At 41.0% G+C, this 25,138-nt stretch overlaps 1 protein-coding gene across 10 annotated transcripts in view; it reads right to left on the bottom strand.

Moving 5' to 3' along the window:
• Positions 1–25,138, bottom strand: part of RANBP3 (RAN binding protein 3) — a 200,026-nt gene that overhangs the window by 129,863 nt on the left and 45,025 nt on the right. For 6 of the 10 annotated variants that reach the window (XM_065578269.1, XM_005306708.5, XM_065578270.1 and 3 more), the window contains 3 exons: positions 20,277–20,477; positions 1,717–1,753; positions 1,540–1,626 (listed from right to left, as the gene is read on the bottom strand). In XM_065578269.1, the coding sequence (XP_065434341.1) occupies positions 1,540–1,626; positions 1,717–1,753; positions 20,277–20,477 (325 nt within the window). The remainder of the gene's footprint in view (positions 1–1,539; positions 1,627–1,716; positions 1,754–20,276; positions 20,478–25,138) is intronic. The other 4 variants (XM_065578271.1, XM_008172811.4, XM_005306709.5 and 1 more) reach the window with 1 other exon arrangement.

Here is a 25,138-nt window from a genome sequence, read left to right as displayed (position 1 = left end):
AGCTATCACCAAGGCTTTCAGGGAACCTACAACATGATTGATCCTTGATTGGGGTTCCTAGGTTCTGCTGTAGTACAGATAATTAACAGCGCCCCATCATGCAAGTACTGTACAGACAGAAAATAAAGAACTTACAGGCTAGATGTCAGACAGGACATGACAGTGGAGAATACAAACTGGGTGGAATAACAAGAAAAACAAATTAGCAAAAAAACTGAAGTCTCAGCTCATCTCTTGCTTAACTAATGCTAGCTGGCACTGATTTGGAAACATCACAGAAGTAGACAGATTAAGGAGCAACTTGAGGGAAAATTTGGCAGCTTTACCATTTGTATTGGGGAGTGTGCCCCCCCCCCACCAATGTATGGGGAACAGTGTAAGAGAGTTGGTAGATGCTGGAGGGAGCAGTAGACAGGCAAGTGATGAAGATCACCTTCATCATGCCAGTGATGGCAAAGTCAACAGTTTGATAAGTTAATAGATCTGAAGGAAAGGGTGGGACTAAATGGTGAAGAGTCTTAAAAAGCAAGGATTCTGTTTGAAGCAGTGGAGGAGGTGGAGCCTGTAGAGAGGCACAGAGGGAGGTGATGTACCAGGAAGGTGAACCCAGTAGCAGCATTTTGAATAGACTTGAATAGAATGCTGTGGCTGGTTTCATGGCCAGAGAAGAGACTAGTAGTCAAGGCAGATGAAAATGCCTGAACAAGAGCCTTGATGGTCTAGACAGAAAGAAAAGGCTGAATCTTGGAAACTTTAGCAGCAAGACTTGGACACTGCCTGGAAGTGTGGATCGAGAGACAAAGATGACGCCCCAATTACAGGCCTAAGTGACGGTGTTATCCACAATGACAGAAATAATGATCCAAGGCCTGGAAACTTGCTTTACTGTGAGAAACTAAAAAAGGTCACTATTTATTTTATCTAAGATTAGTTATGGGTTGGCTTGATAAGTCTATGAACAGTAGAAAAGGTTTCAATAGATATAGTTTGTACTGTATCTAACAGACAAAGATACAACAAGATCCAATGGTTGGAAGCTTAAGCTAGACAAATTCAGACTAGAAATAAGATGCACTTTCTTTGAATCAAAATTGCATGTCTTTCTAAATGATTCTGTCTAGCTGAACCAGAAGTTATGGATTTGATGCAGGAATTACTGAGTGAAATTTTATGGTCTGTGTTATGCAAGAGGTCAGACTAGATGATCACAATAATCTTTCCTGGCCTTAATCTATGAATCTATGAATCTATGAGTAAAGAAAGTTGTTTAATATCCCTGCTTTGTCTACTGATTTAAGCCCACATTCCTCACTGTCTTGCTTCAGTTGTGGCAGTGATGTGGATGAGACGTAGGTTCACGAGTGAAGGCAGAGGCAAAAGCAGCACAATTTAAAGGAAAGAGGATCTGCTCGCCCTCCACTTTAGATAGTCTGTCCACAGCATGGAAGATGATGGCAGAACTGGAGAATTAGACAGAAACCAAGGAAGTACATCTTCTCCCTTATTTTCTTGCTGTAAAAGAATTAGAAAACCCTTTACCTGTCTGTGAAGGAGGGAACTGCGTTAAAGATGAAGTTCTTTCACGTTTTACAGGAGGACAGTAACTCCCATCCTCACGGTCAGATTCTGTAGAGATAAAGGATTTAAGAGATAAAACAGACAAAATTCTGATTAGACAGCAACTAGTGATCTAAAATAACTAAAATACTTTCTTACCTTCTCCATCTTCTGGACTTGACCCATCTGCTGACCTCTGTAATCACAAAATAAGTTAAGATTTTATATCACAAACTAATAGAAAAAAATACCCCACTCTCTAGATAATCCCATATGCCTTAATTGTTGGGTTTGGACACTTTCTGCTATCACAGGTCGGTATTCAAACTGTAAAAACAGAGTAAATTATGTTCAAACATACTGGACATCAGACAGACTCTCACTTAACAGGATGTAAGCAAAAAGCACAAATGCGCAGTAATTAAGATGAATGGAAAGATTATTTTTTGTATATCTTTTGTAACTAGCTGTATCTGAAAGTACACTCCCAAGTGCTAAGTACCTGATATAAGCTATGAAAATGTTCACTAAAGCAATTCTAGTATTTCTATATTTTGAAAGCCCACAACTGATGAATGTTTGTGTGTCTGACTGGCTCAGGAAATTAAAATAAGTTCTTGTTGTTTAAACCCCAAAAATGCTAACTTCACTATAAGTGTGTAAACTTCTTGGGAGTTTATTCTAAACCACTAGTGCACAAATTCCTTAAATATAAATAAACAGACCACTCAACAGAAAGCAAAATTAGTTTTTTTTAAGTGTTCAAAGAATTTTACAAGATGCAGTGCTACACGTTTGTCTCCACTGGTAGTGGATCAAAACTGAAACTAGTATAAGAAACCATGATTAAGGCTACGATTTAGTCATGGAGGTCATGGAAGTCACAGAATCCATGACTTCCAGCGACCTCTGTGAATTCAGCCTGTGGGGCTTGGGAGCTGCAGGATCCGCAGCCGCACATGGGGGCCAGGAGCTGCGGGATACCCCTGCCGCCTCTTGCAGCTCCCGGAGCTCCAACCTGCCACAGGTGGTGGGGGTACCCCACAGCTGCCAGAACTGTGGAGCCCCCAGAGCTGTGCGGGGTGGGGGCCGCCAGAGCTCCCGGCCCCTGCAGCCAGCGGGGAACCCCTGGATCTGCAGGTGGGAGGAGTACCTCACTGCTCCCAGCCATGGGCTGCAGGGGACTCTGGAGCTCCAATAAACAACCCAGGTGGGGGGCCCCAGAGCTTCTGCCCCGCTGCAGGCAGCGTGGGGACCTGCAGATCCCCATTTTGTCACAGATTTTTAGTAAAGGTCACAGATAGATCACGGTTTCTGTTAATTTTTCTTTATTGCCCGTGACCTGTCCCTGAATTTTACTAAAAATAACCGTGACAAAATCTTAGCTTCCAAGGGCAAGTATCCTTTACATTTAATATAAATCAATACACTTAAAAAAAAAACTGCACTATTGACAATGATTAGATATTATCTACTTCATAGCTGTCCTTCTTAAATAAAATTCTCAAGGTTTGAGAACTCTTTATTCTTTAAATTTCAGGAAAGAATCCTAGGTAATTATTTCTGAATATACACAGTTCCATATTTATCAGCCTTTTGATAGTGATATTTAATTTTATGAACCATGCTATCACAAGATAACATGACCAAAGTAATGGTTGCAAGTTGATATTATCAATCATGGTTGAAAATAACCTGTTTTCCCATTGAGAGGATGAAAGAGGACTATGCAATTCCATGACTGCCTCTTGGATCAACCACGCCTCGAACCCACAAAGGGTGAGGAAATTCTTGATTTAGTCATAAGTAGCACACAGAATCGGGTCCAAGAAGTGCATACAGCTGATCCGCTGGGTAACAGCGATCATAATGTAATTAAAGTTCTTATCCTTGTAGGGGGAAAAATACCAAAGAAACCCACCACAGTTGCATTTAACTTCAAAAAGGACTACACAAAAATGATGCTAGTTATATGGAAATTAAAAGTCACAAGAGTGAAATGTATGCCAGCTGCATAGAAACTTTTTAAAAACACTATAACAGAGGCTCAAACTATATATATACTCCAAATTAAAAAAAACAGCAAGACGACAATCACTAGCAGAGTTAAAGAGGGAGATAGGGACAAAAAGACATCTTTTAAAAATTGGAAGTCAGATTCTACTGAGGAAAATAGAAAGGAACAAACTCTGGCAAGTCAAGTGTAAAAGTATAACTAGGTAGACCATAAAATAACAATTTGATGAACAGCTAGCAAAAGACAAAAAAAGAGCAAAAAAAAGTTTTTTATTTTTTAAGTATCAGGGGGTAGCCGTGTTAGTCTGTATCTACAAAAACAACAAGGAGTCTGGTGGCACCTTAAAGACTAACAGATTTATTTGGGCATGTGAAAGTGAAATGAATTATATTAAAGAAATAGAATGAATTAAAGAATGCTGTATGTACCTTTTAGTAGAAATGAGAAATGCTGCAAGCCAGGGGGGCAGGAAAGCAGACATTAACTGCTTAACTTGCCACTTAAGGGCAATTGGTGAAGCATTAGTCTTAGATCGATAAGAGTTAACAAGGAAGCAGGATATGCATATTATGCTCCATGCATATTTTACAATTTTGCTCTCTCTGTCCCTTTGTTTAGTTCGCACCCTTTTATCTGTATAAATAAGACTGTTTGAATCTTGCATGGAGGCTCACATTATCTGAATGTATTAGCAGAGCGCTGTGCTAATAAAACAGAGTGGTCTGACAAACTATGAGTCCTGAGTCTAACTTTGACAATTTGGAGGTTCCACCGAGATGGCAACCGTCTTCACTGGGGCTGTGTGATCCCTGACCGTTTTTGTAGGACGACCGTGGTAGCCGGCACCTGGGCATTTGGCCCGAGCGGTCCTCCTCCTGAACGGAAGGGTGCACGACCACAGTGAGGTCTACGCCATCGAACCTGTTGGTTCCCACTCTGTTCTGGTAGGGATCCCGGGATCTGACATCAGGAATCTGGTCAGGTAATTATTTCTGTGTTTTGTCCGGACTGAGGACTGTTCTGTCTGTGTCTATCCGTCCTCCTGTGGAGTGTTTGAGTCTGGGTGCCATCTCCGTCCGGGGATCGGCCGACCAAGGGGTTCCTGTCCCCGCGGTCTGAGTGAGTGAAATCTGTACAATCGCAGCCGCACCGCACCTTGGGTAAAACCCTTGGTGTGAAAGCAAGGGCGACTGAGGCAGTAGCCTGTGGGCTCCTTTTGTGTGTTGCACCGGGCATCGCTCTGACGAACCCGAATTTCCTTCTTGTGTGATTGGTGTGTGTAAAGTCCTCCTGTATTGGTAACCAGACGTCTAAGTCGGGACAGTTCCCTAAAGGAACGCCGGCTCAGTTTTAGGAAGGGTCCGGACTCCTGTAAATTTCTGGAAAAATGGTCTAGGCTAACTCAGGGAGATCCCAAAACTCAGTGGCCACTGTTAAAACCTTGGAACAAGGACCGAGTGGACATCTTAAAAAAAACAAACTCGGTCAGCCTAAAACTAAATTGGCTAAAGGAGAGGTTAATTGTTTCATGCAGTGGTGGGAAGAGGCAAATCGTAGGTGGACAAAATCAAAACTCACCTCTCTCAAATATTCAAATAATAAATTAAAAGCTTTATTAAAAGCCTCCTCTCCCACCACCAGACTGAGCGCTCCCCTTCACCCTGTTCTCTGACAAAAAAAAAACAACAACCCCGGATCGATCCCAACTCCCTTCATACTCCCCTCTCATTGTAAAAAGGATAAAATGCCCCTTGTTCTGTTCCCCTTCATTGTCTGCCTCAGAAACTGATTCTTTAGTGTTCCATTACCGATTCAGCAAGGAGGGCGGGCTCCTCAACTAGCCCCCACCCTTCCTGGGCCCTTTCCTTAAGCATTTCTTTCAAAATTGTGAAATGACCACAATATCACTCACAAAAATGGTTCATTGGAAAAAGCAGGATTGGGCCCAGACAAGCAGGCAAGCAACAGATAAAGAAACTAAAAAAAACACAGGTTGGAAGCCCTAAGGGCATAGTGTCAGGAGTAAGTGCAAACATGAACCCCTGGAACAATACTTAAAATGGTGAAATCTGAGTTGATAAAGGTGTCATTTTGGGAAATAAACAAGTGATTTAAGGAAAGAGAGTGAAAAGTTAACTCTACAGAGACTGGAGAGAATTAAACAGTTAAACTTTGTGAAAATGTTTAAAAGGATCTTGTTAAAAGAATTCTTGGTTTCTTTGCAGCCATTCTAAAGGAAAAATGGGCCCTTTTCCAGAGGAATGTCTGTAAATAATCCAGGTAAAGAGACTATCTAATTAAAATCATTTGACTCTGGACAATTGAGTCAAATTTGCTAAAAGAACATAGGGGGGGTTCTATTGGAACTTAACTGCCCCAAATGTATAAAGGTAATGTAATCTATGTACAGCTATGTAAAAACAAAGCAGTGTAAGAGGGATGTTAAGGGAGAGAAAATGTGTATGTATCTGTCTGTCTGTGGGAATATGTGAGGTTTGTAAAACTCCTGTGTTGTAAGTTTAAGATAAATTGGTTTTGTTTTGTTTATAATGCCACTAAAAATCCATTTGACTCTTTAATTCAAAGCTGCAAAACTGACAGACCTTTTTGCCAGACACAGGTAATCAGTGTTGGTTGACTTTGAGATTTGGTATTTAACCCTTAAGGGGTAACTTGATTCTTTACAAAATTTAAATGTTCTCAAATAAAGACCAAGTCATGACTGCAGCAGGACAGTCAAAATCAGAAAAATAGGGAGAGATTCTGGATTCTGTTTTTGTAACAAAATAGCAAATGAAAGCTGTAGGAAAAGAATAAAATCAGTGGCCCTCTGAAGCAACAGCAGGGGTGAGGTGCACAAAACAAAAAGAAGAAATGTTAGAAACACTGAGCCTTAAAATGGCTCTGTGTAATCAGACTGTCACTTTGATAAGGGTAAATAAAACTCTGTAAGAACAAAAGAAACAGTTACACTTATGTAAAAATTAATATGGCTAATGTTTTAAAAGTTAAAGTATAGAAGGAATGTGCAGCCATGTGCAGTGTATATTATAGAGGGGGTAAAAGAAATGCAAACGAAACATGCTACTTAATTAAAATCCTATTCGGGCTCCAAAGGAGCCACAATAGACTGTTCTTTTTCAGATCTATGTGTGTTTTGGAAGCAAGAGTTAAAAGTAATCAAAACTCTGGTAAAAGTTAATTGTGTTCCTTTTAAGACAGAGTCTCTGAGCTCTGCTAATGGTTTTGAATCCAAAAGCCAAGCCTGTGTGGATGCAAATTATCTAACTGATAAAGGAAGTGAGAGAACTGCCAGCACAAAGAAGTTGCAGATAAAGAACATACCTGGTCAGCAAACAAATTGTCTAAATAAAAGGCACGGTATAACAAGATACCTTTAATTAAAATAAATTTAATGTTACTACGTACCCCTGTAACAATGTATAGTGTGTATGATTTTTGAAGAAAAAAAATCCTTTATGGTAATGATGCTTTTCAGCTGTTACCTGTGAACAAACTTAAAGCTTAACACAGCAGGAAAGATATTGTAACCTTGGTCTGCTGTAAAGGGAAAACTGAGGTACACCACCTCATGGATTTAATGACTGAACAGTGGGATAATTTCCCCATAACTCTTAAAAGATAGAAGCCATTAAAACCTGGCCTGCCTATAGAACAAAAACACAGGAAAATATGGAGGTAATTCCTCTTGTTTTGCCTGCAATCAGCAAGGGTATTTGTAAAAGAAAGGAATATTTTAAGCAATAATGAATGCCACCCCAAAAAGGGTAGAAAAAATATTATTTTTGTCTTTCAGGAAAAGCTAATATCAGCTACAGGACAACCTAATAAGAAACAAATAAAAGTGGGTATGCTTATCCATGCCTGTTGCTCCAAAGCCCTGTAGTAAAGACATCTCACTAGGATCCTGTATGTGGGATAAAATGAATAATGAGACCAAAGTACTGTATAATGGGCTATGTGTATGTGTTAATTCTTGGGGGGAAAAGTGTTTTAAAAGAATGGAAGTGTTAGCAACCTTCCAATAGACAAATGTAAATGTAATGTAAGTACTGTGTTTACAAAAGTTAAGGTAATATAGTTCCTAAAACAAACAAAAGGGCAATGTGGGAAACCAAACCATTCATATTATACATGCAAATGGCAGCATGTTAAGAATTGCCACTGCAGAAAGACATAACAGCTTACCATTGGTATAATGTATTTTCTGAATGGTCTCCCACAACTACTGGCGTACTAATGTTACTAACCCTAATTGGTTTTGATTTTAAATTGTATGTGTTTAATTGTAACATTTAAAATGTGCTGTTGGATAAAACAAATGTATGCAAAGCTAGAGCCACAGGCCCAAATCACCTCCCAGTATTTTCTATTACATGGACTAAATAAGAAGTGACACTGGCGATTAATAATCTTGGTGTCAAAAGGGGGATATGTAGGAGCAGGATCTTATAATGTCCCATAGGAATTAATGTATGATTTGATTTCATCCCTGTCAGCCACCCTTTTTGAATAGCAGAAAGGAATGACAGACCAGAACAATCCTTATGACTGATTATGGTCACCCTTTTGTTTTAGAATAAGTTATAATGTCTACTATGGTTTCCTATATGTATTACAAAGTAGGCCTCTAGTTAAATATACATATTGTGTCTATGTTAAGTAGATTAGAGGAACATTGAAGGCCTGGGTCTCAATGTAAATTGTCTTGGTTATTGATTGTAAAACTTAGCAAGGTTTAATTTGCAATGCCTTTTTGCTCCATATAAAATACTACTGTTTGTATTCTCAATCTGTGTGAATAAGGAATGTATGCATCAGGAAAAGATAAGGTGTGAAGGCCATTGTTATAGCCAGAGTCAAGGAAGAAGAAGTAAAGAGACTTAAAGGACATCAAAGAATCATCAGGTACTGCTTACTACCCAGATGGCTGTTAAACTGTCTGGCATCACAGCGTGCATACATGCTTCGCAGTGTAAGAAGGCACCCCCCAGCAAACCAATCACCTCAGGACCACGCAGAGTCAATTTTGACTCCAGAAAAAGACGTAGAGGAACAGCCTGCAATACCTTACCATCTACGCTCTCGTAAGGGTTGCCAGAAGCAGACGAGGACCTAAAGCAAGGCCCAAAAAGAAGCAGTAGTGAGCCTAGCGCCTGCTGCCTGGTGGATGTAAAACCGTGACTGCGGTTCCCTCAGTTGAGGTTGTCAGAACCAGAAGGGCCTTGCCTGCAACATGTGCCTCTGGTGGCGCCTGTTCCTCAGCTGCTGGTGTCTTAAGGTCTGGGGAGTCCACAATGACAATTCTTTTATCCAGCAGCAAGTGTGGATAGCTCAGACTCTTAATATTTCTAATTGCTGGGTCTGCAGCCACATCCCAGCCCACTCTCAAGCTGGTGTTCCTGTCCTGGCAATCCCACTCAATTCCCCAGACCTCACTGGAGGACCTCGTCCGTTTAACAGAACATGGAACAATAATGACACTTGGGAAGCATTGGGAATAAATGTATCTAAATGGATAAGTGTGGTGGAGGGAAAAGGTCATTGGTGTTGGGTGTGTAATGGGACAGGGCTGGATCTGGGAAAAAGTCATTGCCTTCAGCATATTGTGGTCAATGGTGTATGGGATTATTCAAACAAAACTAAAGAGTGGTGGGCCGGGTATGGGGATATGAATTTTTTTCTCAACCTGGGATCAAACAGAAAAATCAAGCTCATGTTCCCCCTACAGTAACCTTAGTGAAAACAATACAATCTTTCAATACCATGCAAATAACACCACTCCTCGTAAGGAGAATTACCCTGTGCCCTTCGGAGGATATTACTCCTCCTTTGTAGGCACCTATGTGACAAATGGGTGCAACCGACCCTTCCCAGCCTTAATAGGCCATCATTGGGTTTGTGGAACCAAAGCTTATACTGTGTTACCAGCTAACTGGTCAGGTATCTGTTATCCCGCCCGACTCTTCCCACAATTCCGAGTGCTAGGGTCCTTCCCACGAGAACGCCTCCGTAATTTCAGGCGAAGAAGAAGGGACTTATCAGATGCCCAATGGTATGTAAATAACATAAGCCCCTTGACCTGGGAAGAGGCCATTGGCGGTTCCCTTATCCCACTTGGGGGAGTAATACACCATGCAAAAAGGCTCCTAAGGTTACAAACAGTAGTTGAAATAATGGCAAAAGAAACCGGAGAGAGTTTAAAGACCCTGGCCAAAGAAACAGGGGTGCTCCGACAGATGGCCCTCCAAAACCATCAGGCATTGGACATAGTGCTGGCGGCCAAAGGAGGGACCTGTGCTCTCATTGGAAAGAATGTTGTGTGTTTATACCTGACGACACCAATGAGGTAATAGATCGTGCTAGTCACTTAGAACAAATTGCATATCTTCCCCATGAAGAGCCAAGTTCTTTATGGAAGTGGCTAAGTAACCTATTCAATTTCTCTGGCACAGGAAACTGGTTGTTTCAGGGAGCCCTGACTATCCTGTTTGGAATCCCAATGATTTTTGTATGTTTTCAGTTAATCTCCTGTTGTATCCAGAATTGTGTAAGGTATGCCACCCAGGTGACTACCCCAAAACAGAGTGCTAATATGATGATGTTAAATATCACTGATGAATGAAGAGATAAAGAACTATTAATATGTGGAACCCAGTAATTGTTGGTCTTTGCGTAAGCTTGACCAAAAGGAGGGATTGTGAAAGTGAAATGAATTATATTAAAGAAATAGAATGAATTAAAGAATGCTGTATGTACCTTTTAGTAGAAATGAGAAATGCTGCAAGCCAGGGGGGCAGGAAAGCAGACATTAACTGCTTAACTTGCCACTTAAGGGCAATTGGTGAAGCATTAGTCTTAGATCGATAAGAGTTAACAAGGAAGCAGGATATGCATATTATGCTCCATGCATATTTTACAATTTTGCTCTCTCTGTCCCTTTGTTTAGTTCGCACCCTTTTATCTGTATAAATAAGACTGTTTGAATCTTGCATGGAGGCTCACATTATCTGAATGTATTAGCAGAGCGCTGTGCTAATAAAACAGAGTGGTCTGACAAACTATGAGTCCTGAGTCTAACTTTGACAGGCATAAGCTTTCGTGAGTAAAAACCTCACTTCTTCGGACGTCCGAAGAAGTGAGGTTTTTACTCACGAAAGCTTATGCCCAAATAAATCTGTTAGTCTTTAAGGTGCCACCAGACTCCTTGTTATTTTTTAAGAACACCAGAAGCAGGAAGCCTGCCAAACAATCAGTGGGGCCATTCGATTGAGTGCTAAAGGAGCACTCAAAGACAACAAGAACATTGGGGAGAAGCTAAATAAATTCTTTACATCAGTCTTCACTGCAGAGGATGAGAAAGAGTTCTACACCTGAGCCATTCTTTTTAGGTAACAAATCTGAGGAACTGTCCCAGATTGAGGCATCAAATAGAGGAGATTTTGAGGAAAAAACTGAAACAGTAAGTCAGCAGGACCAGGTAGTATGAACCCAAGAGTTCTGAAGGAACTCAAATATGAAGTTGCAAAACTACTAACTGTGGTATGTAACCTACTACTTAAATGAGCCTCTGTCCCCGATGACAAGAGAATAGCTAATGTTACACCAATTTTTTTTAAAAGGCTCTAGAGGCAATCCTGGCAATTATAGGCTAGTGTGCCTAACTTCAGTGCCAGGCAAATTGTTGAAACTATAGTAAAGAACAGAATTATCAGACATATAAAGGAACACAGTATGTTGAGGAACAGTCAGCCTGGCTTTTGTATAGGGAAATCATGCCTTGCCGATGTTTAGAATTCTTTGAGGGGGTCAAACATGTGGAAAAGTGTGATTCAGTAGACACAATGCACTTAGACTTTCAGAAAGCCTTTGACAAGGTCCCTCACCAAAGGCACTTATGCCAAGACTGCTTAGATTGCTTAAGAGGGAAGGTCCTCTTATGGATCAGTAACTGGTTAAAAGATAGGAAACAAAGTGTAGGACTAAACGGTCAGTTTTCACAATGGAGAGAGCTAAATAGTGGAATCCCCCAAGGATGCGTACTGGGAGCAGTGCTCTTCAACATGTCCATAAATGATCTGGAAAAAGGGATAAACAGTGAGATGGCAAAGTTTGCAGATGATACAAAATTACTCAACATAGTTGCAGTCAGATTTGACTGCGAAGAGTTACAAAAGGGTCTCATTAAACTGGCTGACTAGGCAACACAATGGCTGATGAAATTTAGTGTTGATAAATGCGAAGTAATGCATGCTGGAAAACGTGATCCCAACTATACGTACAAAATGATGGGATCTAAATTAATTGTTTCCACTCAAAAAAGATCTTGGAGTCATCATGGATAGTTCTCTGAAAACATCTACTCAATATGCACCAGCAGTTATAAAAGGAAACAGAATGTTAGCTTAGAAACCATTAGGAAAGGATAAGACAGAAAATATAATACCACTATATAAATCCATCGTACACCCACACCTTGAATACTTCATGCAGTTCTAGTCAGCCCATCTCAAAACATATCTAGTAGAATTGAAAAAAGTATAGTGATTGCCCCCCCCCCCCCCCAAAAAAAAAAGACTAAGGGTAAGGAACAGCTTCCATACGAGGAGAGATTAAAAGGACTAGGGCAGTCCATCTTAGAAAAGAGAGGACTAAGGGGGGAGGATATGATAAAGGTCTTTAAAATCATGACGGGTGTGGAGAAAGTGGATAGGGAAGCCTTATTTACCCCTTCGCATAACACAAGAACCAGGGGTCACCCAATGAAATTAATAAGCAGCAGGTTTATAACAAACATAAGGAAGTACTTCTTTACACAACACACTGTCAACCTGTAGAACACACTGCTAATGGATGTTGAGGGTCAAAAGTGTAACTGGGTTCAAAAAATAATTTAGGTAAGTTCATGGAGGATAGGTCTATCAACAACTCTTAGCCAAGATGGCCAGGGATGCAACCCTGTGTTCTGGGTGTCCCTAAACCTCTGACTGAGAAAAGCTGGACTGGATATCGGGATGGATTACTCAATAATTGCCCTGTTCTGTTCATTCCCTCTAAAGCATCTGGCACCAGCCACTGCCGGAAGACAGTATACTGAGCTTGATGGACCATTTGTCTGACCAAGTATAGATATTCTGCGTGCACTTACGATTGGTTTAGTCAATATATCCTAATCCAACTCCTAAACAGAATCATAGAATCACAAGGTTAGAAGAGACTGCAAGAGTCATCTAGTCTAACCCCCTGCCAAGATGCAGGATTGGTTGTGTCTAAACCATCCAAGACAGATGACTATCCAGTCTCATCTTGAAAACCTCCAGTGAAGGAGCTTCCACAACCTTCTGAGGCAGGCTGTTCCATTTCCTACTGTTCTTACAGTTAGGAAGTTTTTCCTGAGATTTAATCTAAATCTGCTATGCTGTAGTTTGAACCTACTGCTAAATCTGTAGCTGAAAGAAATTAGATGGAAATAAGGAGATGCTCTTCTAATGTATGTGCACGTGACCCTTTTTCTATTTTCCCTTTATCACCAGTGATTTAAAGAGTTCCCCATTAGTGGGAATCTTTAATACAGCAAGAGGAGAGAATGTTTAACATAGGTTTTTACAATCATGTAATCGCAAACCAACACATAAGCAGGTTGATAGCATCCCTTTAAATCAATGGGAATCCTTCCACTGACTTCAAAGGCGCCAGGATAATTTCCTTACAAAGTTATTGTTCCAATGATAATATTATACATATTGTAGTTTGAAGGGCTGGTTCAGACACATGGGAGATCAGAAAACATAATGTGGTGCGGTCTAAACATTTTATTGGCTTGAATGACCACATTACTCATTGAAGTCCTTGTCATTTGTGAGTTATGCAGGTTATCGCAAGCAAGCATCAATAAAACAATGCTCAACTGCTACATTCTGTGGGTGAAGTGTATCAATATTAGGAAGCCTTATCAGTAGGGCCTTACCAATTTCACGGCTCTGAAAAACATGTAATGGACCCTGAAATAAGCCCTCCCCATGAAATTCTGATCTCTCCCATGCTGCTGGGAGTGCCCCAGCCGGGGCCCCTAGCTGCAAGTCCCCGCCGGGCTGGGAGGACAGGACTTGCCCTTCCTCTGCACGGCTGCTCGGGGTGCGGTGGGGGGGAATCAGACCCACCTCCGGGTACCTTTTGGGTTGGGACCCCCAACTGTTACAACACTGTGAAATTTCAGATGTAAACATCTGAAAATGTGAAGTTGATCAATTAAAAAAAACCCTGGCCGTGAAATTGATCAAATTGGACCGTGAATTTGGTAGGGCCCTACTCATCAGACATCTATGCAGAGGAAAGAGCTATATATCCACTGCCTCAGAATGAATTCTATGTATCTTAGACCAAAACCTTTACAGATTAAGTCAAGATAAAAAGCATGCATGCCAAATTTGCTAGTGGCTGCTGATGCTGCCAATATCAGTTAAAAAGACAGTGGTTTCAAGAAACAGAAAAAGGAAACTCTCTCATGTGCTATTTTTTTTTCCTACTTAGCATGCCCATTGATATGAATGCCTCAGTTTCTCCCCCGCACCAGAATCCAGAGATAGTTCAGAGCTGTCAATCAGGGCTCAGACAGGAAAGCACCAACCACCAATAATTCCAGACTGAAAAACTTTCCAAGCTGTAATTTATGTTAGCAAACCTATGTTAAATATCAGCAATTTCCACTAACCCTAACAACTAAGATATAACTAGCAGCGCAACAAAATCATACAAGGGTGAGAAAATAAGATAAGCATAAGAAAAATTCAACTTGAGTAATTAAATTCAGACTGCTTAAAAATTTCCTCTACAGTTCTAGCTGGAGGAAGTATGATTCCCTTCTTGTCCCAAACTGTTGAGTAGTGTTGGTGTGCACTGTTAAACAATTGCTGTATTTTAGTGGTGGATGAAATGACCCTGATGAAGAACTTGCTTAAGCATTTTGGAATCCTTTATTATGGGCAGTGCTGGTACCACTGCTTAAAGTTGCATGACACTTCCCATTATAAGACCCTCTTTTCAGTTGCCTATAACTTTGCCAAACTAACTATTTGGGCTTAAATTTTCCATGCTGTGAGTCTGCCTCAGGCTAAATTGTTCTGCAAAGTTTCAGCCAAAACGGTTGGCCATTTCCAAGAACAAAGCTAGAGAAAAATACTTTTTTCCCCTGCTAAATTCCTGGTCACCTCCTTTCTTTGGAAAACTCTAGGGCCCCCATGCTTTGGAGCAAGGACTTGAAATTGGTGAGCTGCATGTCAGTAATGTGCCTTTTGCCACCTTCTGTAAAAATTCACCCACATTTTTAAAAAATCCCAGCTTGCACATGCTCAGTAGAGACTTGCTAGAGCTTAACAGCTAAAATCACCGAGTCTGTCCTCACTGAGCATGTCTGAGCCTTTCACAGCTCTTAGTGCTGATTAGATAATGCATGCACCATCCCCACAAAATGAGTGAGCATCCTCCATCCCTGGGCTATAGGGGCAAAGCTGGACTTTCCCTGTAATGGCTACTCTGGTCTGGGGCCAGACCAGGCACCAGAACAGAAAGCAGGGAACCAGTTTCTCCTGTGCTCTCCATGTCTTCCCTGCTGATGTCCTCCTCCATGCTGACTGGGTGACACGGGATTTGAATGCAGAGGGGACAACAGCTGGACCTAAGGCAGTACAGAGGAGGACTGGGGAACAGACTGGGACAAGGAGCCTGCAGGGATGGAGACTGGGACTGAATGCTAGTAGGTGGCAGCAACTAGGAATGGCTTGGCAAGGAAACTAGGTCTGGGAGCCACTGAGGAAAATGGACAGGGGGAGACCTAAGGGAACCAGTTGGAGAGGATAGGGAGACATTTCACAAGGAGCCATAGGGAGAACCAGGACTTGCTGGGCAAAGAGACTGGATCAAGGAGGACCCAGATTGGGTCAGAAGCCTAGGGAGGAGAACTTGTAACCAATTGGGTCAGAGAGAGATCAGGAAGGGAAATGGGACAGTATATCATGTAATCAAAGACTATCAAAATGCATATGCAAAAGGAGGACAAATTAAGATTGCACAGACCACTTTAATTCTGGTATTTCTCAGCTTCTGAGTGCTTGACTTTGCAACATTAACCTAATATTTATTTAAAGGTAATTTAAGGCATCATCGTGACTAAAGTTTCTGCTCTAAGTGTGCCAATACTTAGACCCACTGAATTTCTACAACTCAGGAATCAGAGTCTTCCATAGTGTAAGGCCAGACGGGACCATTATGATCATCTAACCTGATCTCCTGCATAACACAGGCCACAGAACCTCACTCTGTAATTTCTGCATCAAGCCCAAAACTTTTCTTTTAAGAAAGACATCCAGTCTTAAAGACTAAATGATGGGGAACCCACCACGTCCCTATGATAAATTTTCAACAACGATGGTAATTAACATCTTATTTCTAGTGTAAATTTGTCTACTTTCAGCCTCCAACAACTGGACCTTTTTTCCTGCTAGATTAAAGAGCCCTCTTACTATCAGAAATATCTTCCCCATGCAGACCATGATCAAGTCACCTCTTAATCTTCTCTTGAATAAATTAAACATTGAACTTCTTAAGTCTCTCACCATAAGGTGAGTTTTCCAGACTTTGAGTCATTCTTATAGTTCTTGAAGAATATTCCTAGGATCAGGTACTCTCTCTCCCAAAAATAGTGCCTGAATCTAATCCAATATTTAGAATACACTTGAGAAGTCAATTTCCTCCTTTTGTCAAATACAGCATGGTATGATTGAGGAGGTCAAGTTACTCAGGAACCTCACTTCAATAGCTAGGTAATTGTATATAGTCCATGTACTCTATGGCAGGCTGAAACTCAATTCTGTCTCAGTTTCATTTAAATTAGAGAATAAGTGTTTTAAAATTAAGTATGATAAATACAATCTATGCAGTAGTGTCCTAATGTTGTTTATTTTGATGGTAAATTCTATTTTACATTCTCCACACATTCAAGTTTTCAGTATCTCAGATTTCTGTACTGACAAGACAGCTGCATTGCAGAAGCTGTAAGGAGAAGCTGTAGTGTTTGGCAAGTGGGATAGGGACAGTTGCCACTTTTGGGGGCATAGGAAGCAGTTTGCGGGCATGTGAAATTAGCTGGATGTTTTTGCTACCATTATGAGTGACACAGTTATCAATGTTGACATTTCAATTGCAGTCTTTAGATTTTAGATCTTTCACTCTAGTGATATGACTAGCAAAATTCACAGCTATTTTCTTGGGCTACCTACAAACTCAGAAGACACCATTTCATTGGTTTACACAGTTACATTAGCAAGGTTTCCTTCACAAATGTGAGGGCCAGAAACAAGCCTTTAATTTAAAGCTTAGATACTTGAGAGCAATTCTGTAGCAAAGGGTGAATTCCACAGCAAATTCTACACCTACAGAATTGCAGACCACATAGGGACCAGGATAAAGTTTTCCAGGTCCTGATGTTTCAAAGGATTCAGACAGTACATCTGAATGCCTTGTCATCTTTGAAACTGGACAGTGCTTAAAGGCTTCACCTGTTGCATTAGCCTCCAGTTAGCAAAAGTCTGAAAAAAATGAAACCACCCCTTCCTGCTGTGAGGAGCTTTCCTCTCCTCCTTCACAGCATCCTGGCTGCTGCATCTCTCCACTAATTTAGCCTCTCCCCCAACCTTCTCCCCAAATGCTTTCTCAAACAGAAGCATCATATTGACAAGTTTATTGACAGTTTCATTGCTGCCCAGAATCTTAATTTTACTTTGCTGCTGGTTGAAAAACAGAAGCAGCTGCAGAGGCAGTGGGCTGTCACATGTTTACAGAGTCAGGAAGACAACAGAACATTAATATACATTCATTCAACACCTGGAATGTTATCTTCATAAGCATAAGAGTTCTGTCACCCCTTATACACAGTAACCTGAAATTCTGCAAAAATTTAAGAGAACTGGGGCTTCCCATTCACCAATGATAAGTGGGTGAGAGGATTTGTTTTAAGACCAAAGAGTTAGACTGTGCTTTTTGGGGGCTGTGTCCTATTCTGTGTTTTGCAAAGCACAATGAACATTTATCGTAGTACATAAATAACAAACAATACTGAGGACCATCATGGTGACTCAAAAGTCTCTCCATACCAATATATGAAATTAGAGGAAAAGGAAAGCAGCAGCCAATCATATGAAATGGCATCTACACAAAGCACTTCAATTTCTTCCCTGATGAAGAACAGAACCTTGGATTACTTCATTTCAGAGGTCATTGTGGTAAATTAAATAAAATGGTATTCATTAATGTTTCCCTACACAGATGCCATTCGTTCTGTATCATCCTTCTGCTCAGTCAATTCACCTGAGTGTCTTTCTCCTGTAAAATGCATGGCCTGAAGAGACAGCAGATTCTCTTCAATACACACAAACTCTGTCACTTCTTCTTTGTTTGTCCATTGTGTCCTTAAATTCCATATTTGTTTACATACATCATTGCTAAAGGGTCATGGCAAAACAAGCAGAATGTAGGGCTTGTCTACATTGGCACTTCACAGTACTGCAACTTTCTCGCTCAGGAGTGTGAAAAAACACCCCCATGAGCGCAGCAAGTTTCAGCGCTGTAAAGCGCCAGCGTAAACAGTCCCCCAGCGCTGGGAGCTACACTTCTCGTGAAGGTGGGTTTTTTTAGTGTGCTGGGAGAGAGCTCTCCCAGTGCTCTGCCAGGACTACACAAGCCATGTTAAAGCGCTGCCACAGCAGCGCTTTAGCCTTGCCAGTGTAGATTAGCCCTTAGATACATTCTCCTAGCTGGAGTTGAGCTTACATAGCTAGTTACCATGCCACATGCCCTGCAGCCTCAGGTGCAGAGGGTGGGAAGGAGAGACCTGAGCACACTATCCTCCAGCTAAATTCAGCTAGCAGATGATCCCTTGGGCACTATCACAAACTGGTGCAGATTAGAGCAGCCTCTGGTGTACACTAACCTGAGCCAGACTACTAGCAGAAAATCAAGGAACTGTAACCAGCTCTCAAAGCCCTCCATCCCCATGATACCAAGGGTAAACTTGACAAACAGGGAACCTAGCCCATGTCTGTCTGTCTCTACAGGTAATAGTAGTGCTAGGTGCACTGCCAGATCAACTTTACTTACAATTCCTCCAGGTCTAGAATTAGCCTTACTTCACCAGCCTTCTTGGGGACATGAATGATGAATTATGTTCTGAAAGCCTATGATGGAACCAGGAATTTAGTGATATCAGCACTCAGAAGATGCACAGAAAAAAGTTAGGAGTTCTGTAGTATATTTTGAGGCAAGAGATTAATTGTATCTTGTTCTAGGAATCAAGAGGAATCCTGAGAGTATTTGATAGAACCTACTTCCAGAAGTCAATTATTGGCCATTGCTGAATGTCATTCTCCCCCACAGAAGTGAGTAAATAGCTCCCATCCTCCTGAGGGTTCTTTGAAAGCTCTGATGATAGTCACAAAGGACAATTAGCCGTCAGAGTCCGCTTGGAAACCCAACTCCTGTATGATCTCTCTTCCAGATGCTGACTCCAAAGACTGTTCTTGCATGTCCAGAATCTATTCAAACTCTGCGTTAACTAGCCTGACAATAGGACTACTTAGATTTTATAAAGAACTTGAACTCTAAGAAAGCATTGTTATCTGTCAAACTCTATTTTCTTTTCTTTAGGCTTCACTTTCTTGAAGGGCTGTCCAAAGAATCTTTTCCTGGCCAATTTAGAAGATACTAGCAACTATTTCATTTGGATATCAGCTTTCCATTGTCTCAGTCAATGATATTTAGCAATTGTATTTGAACATACAGCCCTCTGCATTTCCACAGATGCATCTCATAAAAAGGCTTTACAGAGACTCTCTCTTATGAAGGACTTTTCAGTTTTGTCCAGATTGGTGTACTGTCCTTTGTCTCCAAGCACTATACTGTAACAGCTTTGACAGAACACATGGTAATACCAGTCTCTCCATTTGATCTTTCTGAAAATAGTCTCTCCTTCTCTGCAAGGATCACAGTCTTTAGCCAACAAAGCCACAACTTTACGTACCTTTGGAAACTGAATTTAAAAAGTTTTTTTTCAAATCTACAGTTTCACTCTTCTGCCTGCATTAGGAAATTCTCTTTCAGCTTCTAAATTACATCCTCTAAAACGAAGGAATGACATGCTCCTGTTTGAATCCAGGGGAACAAGAGCTCTTTAGCTCTTCTGGCTTTGTTGTATTGGAGGATTATGACCTAGAGTCAGAAAAATCCTCTTCTTCTTTTAAAGATGAACTGGACAATAGCTACTTCCATTGCTTTTTAGATTATTGTGAACTACCTACCTACCATCACCACCCCACCTCCCCTTCTGGCTTGTGAGAATTCTTGCTCCTGGAATCACTGCATCTCTTTCTATCCTTTGAAGAAATTTTTGATAAAGGACAGGTCTCTTAAAACTCTCCCTGTTAAAAGGGTCCCATTATAGAAGAACTTCTATTTCTACCAACTGAACTACTGGCTTTGGAAGTCGTAATACAGGAGCTGGGAAAACTATTAACAATGAGACTTATTACCTCAAGTTAACAGCAATCACTTAACCCCGTTAGGGAAATGGACAGAATTTAAAAAAAAATTTAATCCCCTCAGCAGCAGAAGTACTCGGTAGGTTCGCACTTACCCCTGCCAGTTCTTGTTGAATAGGAGCAAGCTGGGCTTCAGAAGCAGGAATCAGAGTACTGACTGAGGCAACAGCGGGAGCAGGAAGCTCAAAGTCGCGCTCACCAGCTGATTCTGTGTGACCCATACCACCGTGGGGGGACTCAGCCTCTCCCTGTGGGTCCTCGCCTGAATCCGACAAACCTTTTTGCTCTGCAGGGGACTGGGAGCAAAAAAGACAATGTCCCTTCAATGCAAGGCTGCAACATGATGGAGCAGTTGTCCAAGTGACAGGATTTACTAATCCTTTTTTATCTTCAAAATTTTCGTGATCTGGCAGATGAAGTTGCTCCAATGAAAGATAGCATAAAACAGGTAAGAACCTGTAACTGAATTAGTCCCCCATCAAATAAGCATCAGATGGAGCACAAACTTTAAAAAGGCAGCCAAAACTACTAGTGCCCCCTAACCAAAACCGCTTTTCTGCCAGCCCCAACATCCCCAACCATAGGATTATTGGGGTTTAGTTTCTCCCTTTGTTGAGCCTTGATTGACAGCTTCTATCTGCCTAGTGGGAACAACTCAGAGAAACAATTAGCAAACAGACAATTGCTGGAAATAATGGATTATTCCACTGTTACAGGCCATGCAGCTTAAGAGTAGTGTTTGTTGGTTTTTAAATGTAATATATCAATAATCGCAAAACAAACACTTTTGTGTTCATGTATCAATGCATTCTCTGAAAAACACAGTGGCAGAGAGTCTCTCCTTTCTGTATATTTTTGAATTTACATTAAATTATGTTACATCATTACTCGAGGGAAAAGGATCTTATTGTTAGGAAATCTGAGTTCAGTTCCCACCTCTGCCACGGATTCCCTGAATGATCTTGGTCAAATCACTTAATTTTCCTGTGTCACAGATCTCCATCTATAGAGCAACAAAATTTCCCAAGCAATGCAAAGATTTGAGATTTTTTTAGGGTAGATGTATCCATGGCTGGATCTCTCTTACAAAGCAGTCAACAGAAGAGAAGAGGTCGACAAACTCTTGCTCTAGACCAAGTGTATCTAATAAGAAACTACCACCATTACCATGTTATATTTAAACAGCACCTTACATCCTTTAGAATTCAAAGCCCTTCACAAACATCAGATGATACATAAATACATGATCATTTCATCCGCCACTGAAATGCAGCCACCTTCCAGGTGAAACACAAAAACTGTTTGATAGCACAGAGAAACATTACATTAAGTCAAGAATGCTATATACAACTGAAACAATAGAGTTTATTGTAGGCAAGCACAATATAAATACCCAAACTACATCTCTACTTTTGTGAAAAGTGAATTGGATTGTTAATGATCCGTAAGAGGACAAAACTTTGATTTTACATCTCATCTGAAAGATAAGGTTTTGCTCAGGAATGGTCAGGATACGGGGGTGTTTAAGTTTTCAAAATCAAAGCTTTATTTTAAATACACAAAGACTGTCAAACCCAAACACCAATTTGAAATAGTCAAAGAAATGAGTCAGAAAGAAGTGGAGAAGGTGGTGGAATCTCCTTCCTTATTGGTTTTTAAAGCCCGGCTTGACGAAGCCCTGGCTGGGATGATTTAGTTGGGATTAGGTCCTGCTTTGAGCAGGGGGTGGGACTAGATGACCTCCTGAGGTCCCTTCCAGCCCTGAGATTCTATGGTTCTATGATAATCTTACATGAACAAATGGATCCCACAAGTAGAGTCCCAGAAAAGTGGGCTGGTAGAAATCCCAGCACACTCACTCCTTCCAGAGCCTTAAGGAAAAGGGGACTGGCTTCTCACAATGAGGCTGTCTCTTGAGCCCCACAGTTGTCTCCCCTCCTCTGCACCATTTTTTAAAATTGCTTTTCAGCCTCTAATACAGCAAATCCTCTAACTAGTAGATTTTTGATACATTTTTCACATTGCTCACTAACTCAAACTACTATAATAATTTCGACTAAATGATACAATTGCTAAAGAAATAGCTTATGTATATCAGATAACAAGGATAAAGCTCAATAGACTATACAAGATGAACAAAGAAGAGGAATTCTAACTCCAGAACTATTAATCCAGCACCTACCACTACATTCTCTTTAAGAACACCACATTTGTAAAAATTACAAAGAGCCTCATTCTCATTTGCACTAAATCTCCTTTTCCCCAGAATGGGATAAATGAAAATCAGGCCCAAAAGGTTGAAAAAATAATTGACAGTTTTGTGTCTCAAAAAGAAAACACTTGACAATTTAACTGCCTTCTAGATCAGTTAATAGATGCCAGTAGCATTTTTAATGCAGCCATCTGGAAACTAGATCTAACAGGCTGATAAGCATTATTTTTAATTGGTGTGGAGGGGTAGACAACTGTGGGGCTCAAGGGACAGCCTCTTTGTGAGAAGAAAGTCCCCCTTTCCATAAGGCTCTGGAAGGAGTGAGTGTGCTGGGATTTCTATCAGCTTGCTTTCTTCAGGCTCTACTTCCACTTCAGCTGAAAGCTTTACTGAAAATAGCACCAGCTAAGTCAATCTTGTAAATCCGCTAAGCAGCCAAAGAAAAGAACTGCAGGTCTCATTATTGAAAGGGAGGGGGAGAGGGAAGACATTGTCCTGAATCACCTTTAGGTTACCATCTTTTATTTAAGGCAAGTTTGATAAGAAAAATGCACTGAATTGTGCTGGAGCATCTACATAAGTAGATGTGCATGTTCTGATGTTTCACTAAATCCAAGTGTCCATTTTAAAAACTGGTCTCCATAGCCTACCACCACATTAAAGGTTTGAATCTGCAATCTGCTTGCCACATTCAACGCCTATTAACTTCACTGGAAATTATGGGTCTTCAGCACCTCACAGGAACAGGCCTCAAGTGAGCATTTCAGGAAATAGTGGCTCCGACAAGTAGGGTAGGCAGAATTTGACTTTTAATTTTTTTCTAATTTCAATGATTAATATTGATCTTCACTTAAGAAGATTATTGATTTTTAACTATTTTTACAGATGCTAGAAATTGAGAGAGCAGAGACCCTGCCGGCCAGGAGCAAGGTGAGCCCCACACTGTGGGGTGCTGCTGAACACTTCCTGTGGATCTCACACTCATGGCTAGTCAGTAAGCGAGCAGGGCCATTAGAGTGAAGTTGTAGAGGGTTCCCCTGCACGGCGGTGGGCCACAGGCACAAGGGTGCATGGAGGTGTAGTAGGAAGAGGGCCTGAAACATAAGCCCTTGTATCAGAGGCCTGAGCTAAAGTAGTGGTCAAACCTTTGCTGAGCATTCACACACACACATTCCAGAAGGGTGGTACCAAACACCCCGATACCAACACATTCCCTAAAGATAACAGGAACAGGCTGACCCATCCTAAAGATAAGGTCAGGAGATGCATAGAGATGTACAAGGTGATGGCTGACACACTCTGACGGAGCCAGTTTTCATCTATGTCAAAGGGGCCGTACGTTAACTTGTTTGTAAAATGGAGTCTCAGAGAGAGCGTCTTTGGCCAGCTGAGAGGATAGTGGAAAGTCCTGCCACTAACTGAGCTGTGTCCATTGTCACGGGCATACATGCACTGAACGTACTCGTAGCATGTATAAGGCACCAATACCGTGCCTCGTCAACAATAAACCTAACCAAGTTCCTTCGCTACGAATTGAGTCTGTGGTTATTAAGCAGTTCGACCAGAGTCTGATACGACATGGACGTGCTGGGTTGCTAGCAAAAGAGGTCCATATGAATTTAAAAAATATAGTGGGGAAGAAACATGTAATAGAATCTGTAAGGCTAGGGCAGAGACTGTAGCCTTAAAATGTAAAATATTGCAAACTAAGCTAGAGCCCTGGAATGCTCCCATTCCCCTTGCAGGGCGGCAAGCCGTCCAGAAACAGCAAGCACAGGAACAGAATAAAACATTGAAAATAGCTGTAAAAAGCCTACAAAAAAAAGATGTGCCATTTCCTGTTATAATTTGTGGTCAACAGCAGGCTTCAGATAGCTACCCTGTGCCTGAAGAATGGGGACAGAAATGGAAAAAGGTGGCCTTAGCAAAATTAAAAAATGAAACAGGAGCCACTGCATTGCAACCACCACCATATGATAAAAGCCAGGTTCTGGTAAAACTCAAACCCAGACCTAGACTGGTGCCTGTCAGAATGGGAGAAGTAAGTGCACAGGAGGGAGAAGTTGCAAATACTTTCATTGAACTGGTAAATCAGATGAAGGAAAAAAATGGAACAGTTCACAGAGCTCATTAGGAGACAGGAGCTGCGACTTGATCGAAGGGAAGTGGAAAAAAACTGCAAACTAGGCTGTCAAGCGATTAATCAAATTAATGGCAATTAATTGTGCGATTAAACAATAATAGAATACCATTTATTTAAATATTTTCAGATTTCTTTTTCAAATATATTGATTTCAATTACAACACAGAATACAAAGTGTACAGTGCTTACTTTATATTTATTGTTGATTACAAATATTTGCATTGTAAAAAACAAAAGAAAATATTTTTCAATTCATCTAATACAAGTACTGTAGTACAATCTCTTTATCATGAAAGTTGAACTTACAAATGTAGAATTGGGGGGGGACGACGACGACACAAAACCTGCATTCAAAAACAAAACAATGTAAAACTTTAGAGCCTACACATCCAATCAGCCCTATTTCAGCCAATCGCTCAAACAAGTTTGTTTGCATTTCCAGAAGTTAATGCTGCCTGCTTCTTGTTTACAATGTCACCTGAAAGAGAGAACAGGCATTCGCATGGCAATGTTCTAGCCAGCATCGCAAGGTATTTACATGCCAGATGCGCTAAAGATTCCCTTCATGCTTCAACCACCATTCCAGAGGACATGCTGATGAT

The sequence above is a fragment of the Chrysemys picta genome, chromosome 25, assembly GCF_011386835.1.
Source record: "Chrysemys picta bellii isolate R12L10 chromosome 25, ASM1138683v2, whole genome shotgun sequence".
Lineage (NCBI taxonomy): Eukaryota > Metazoa > Chordata > Testudines > Emydidae > Chrysemys > Chrysemys picta.
Note: the sequence above shows the minus strand (reverse complement) of the source record. Positions and strands in the feature narration are given on the sequence as shown.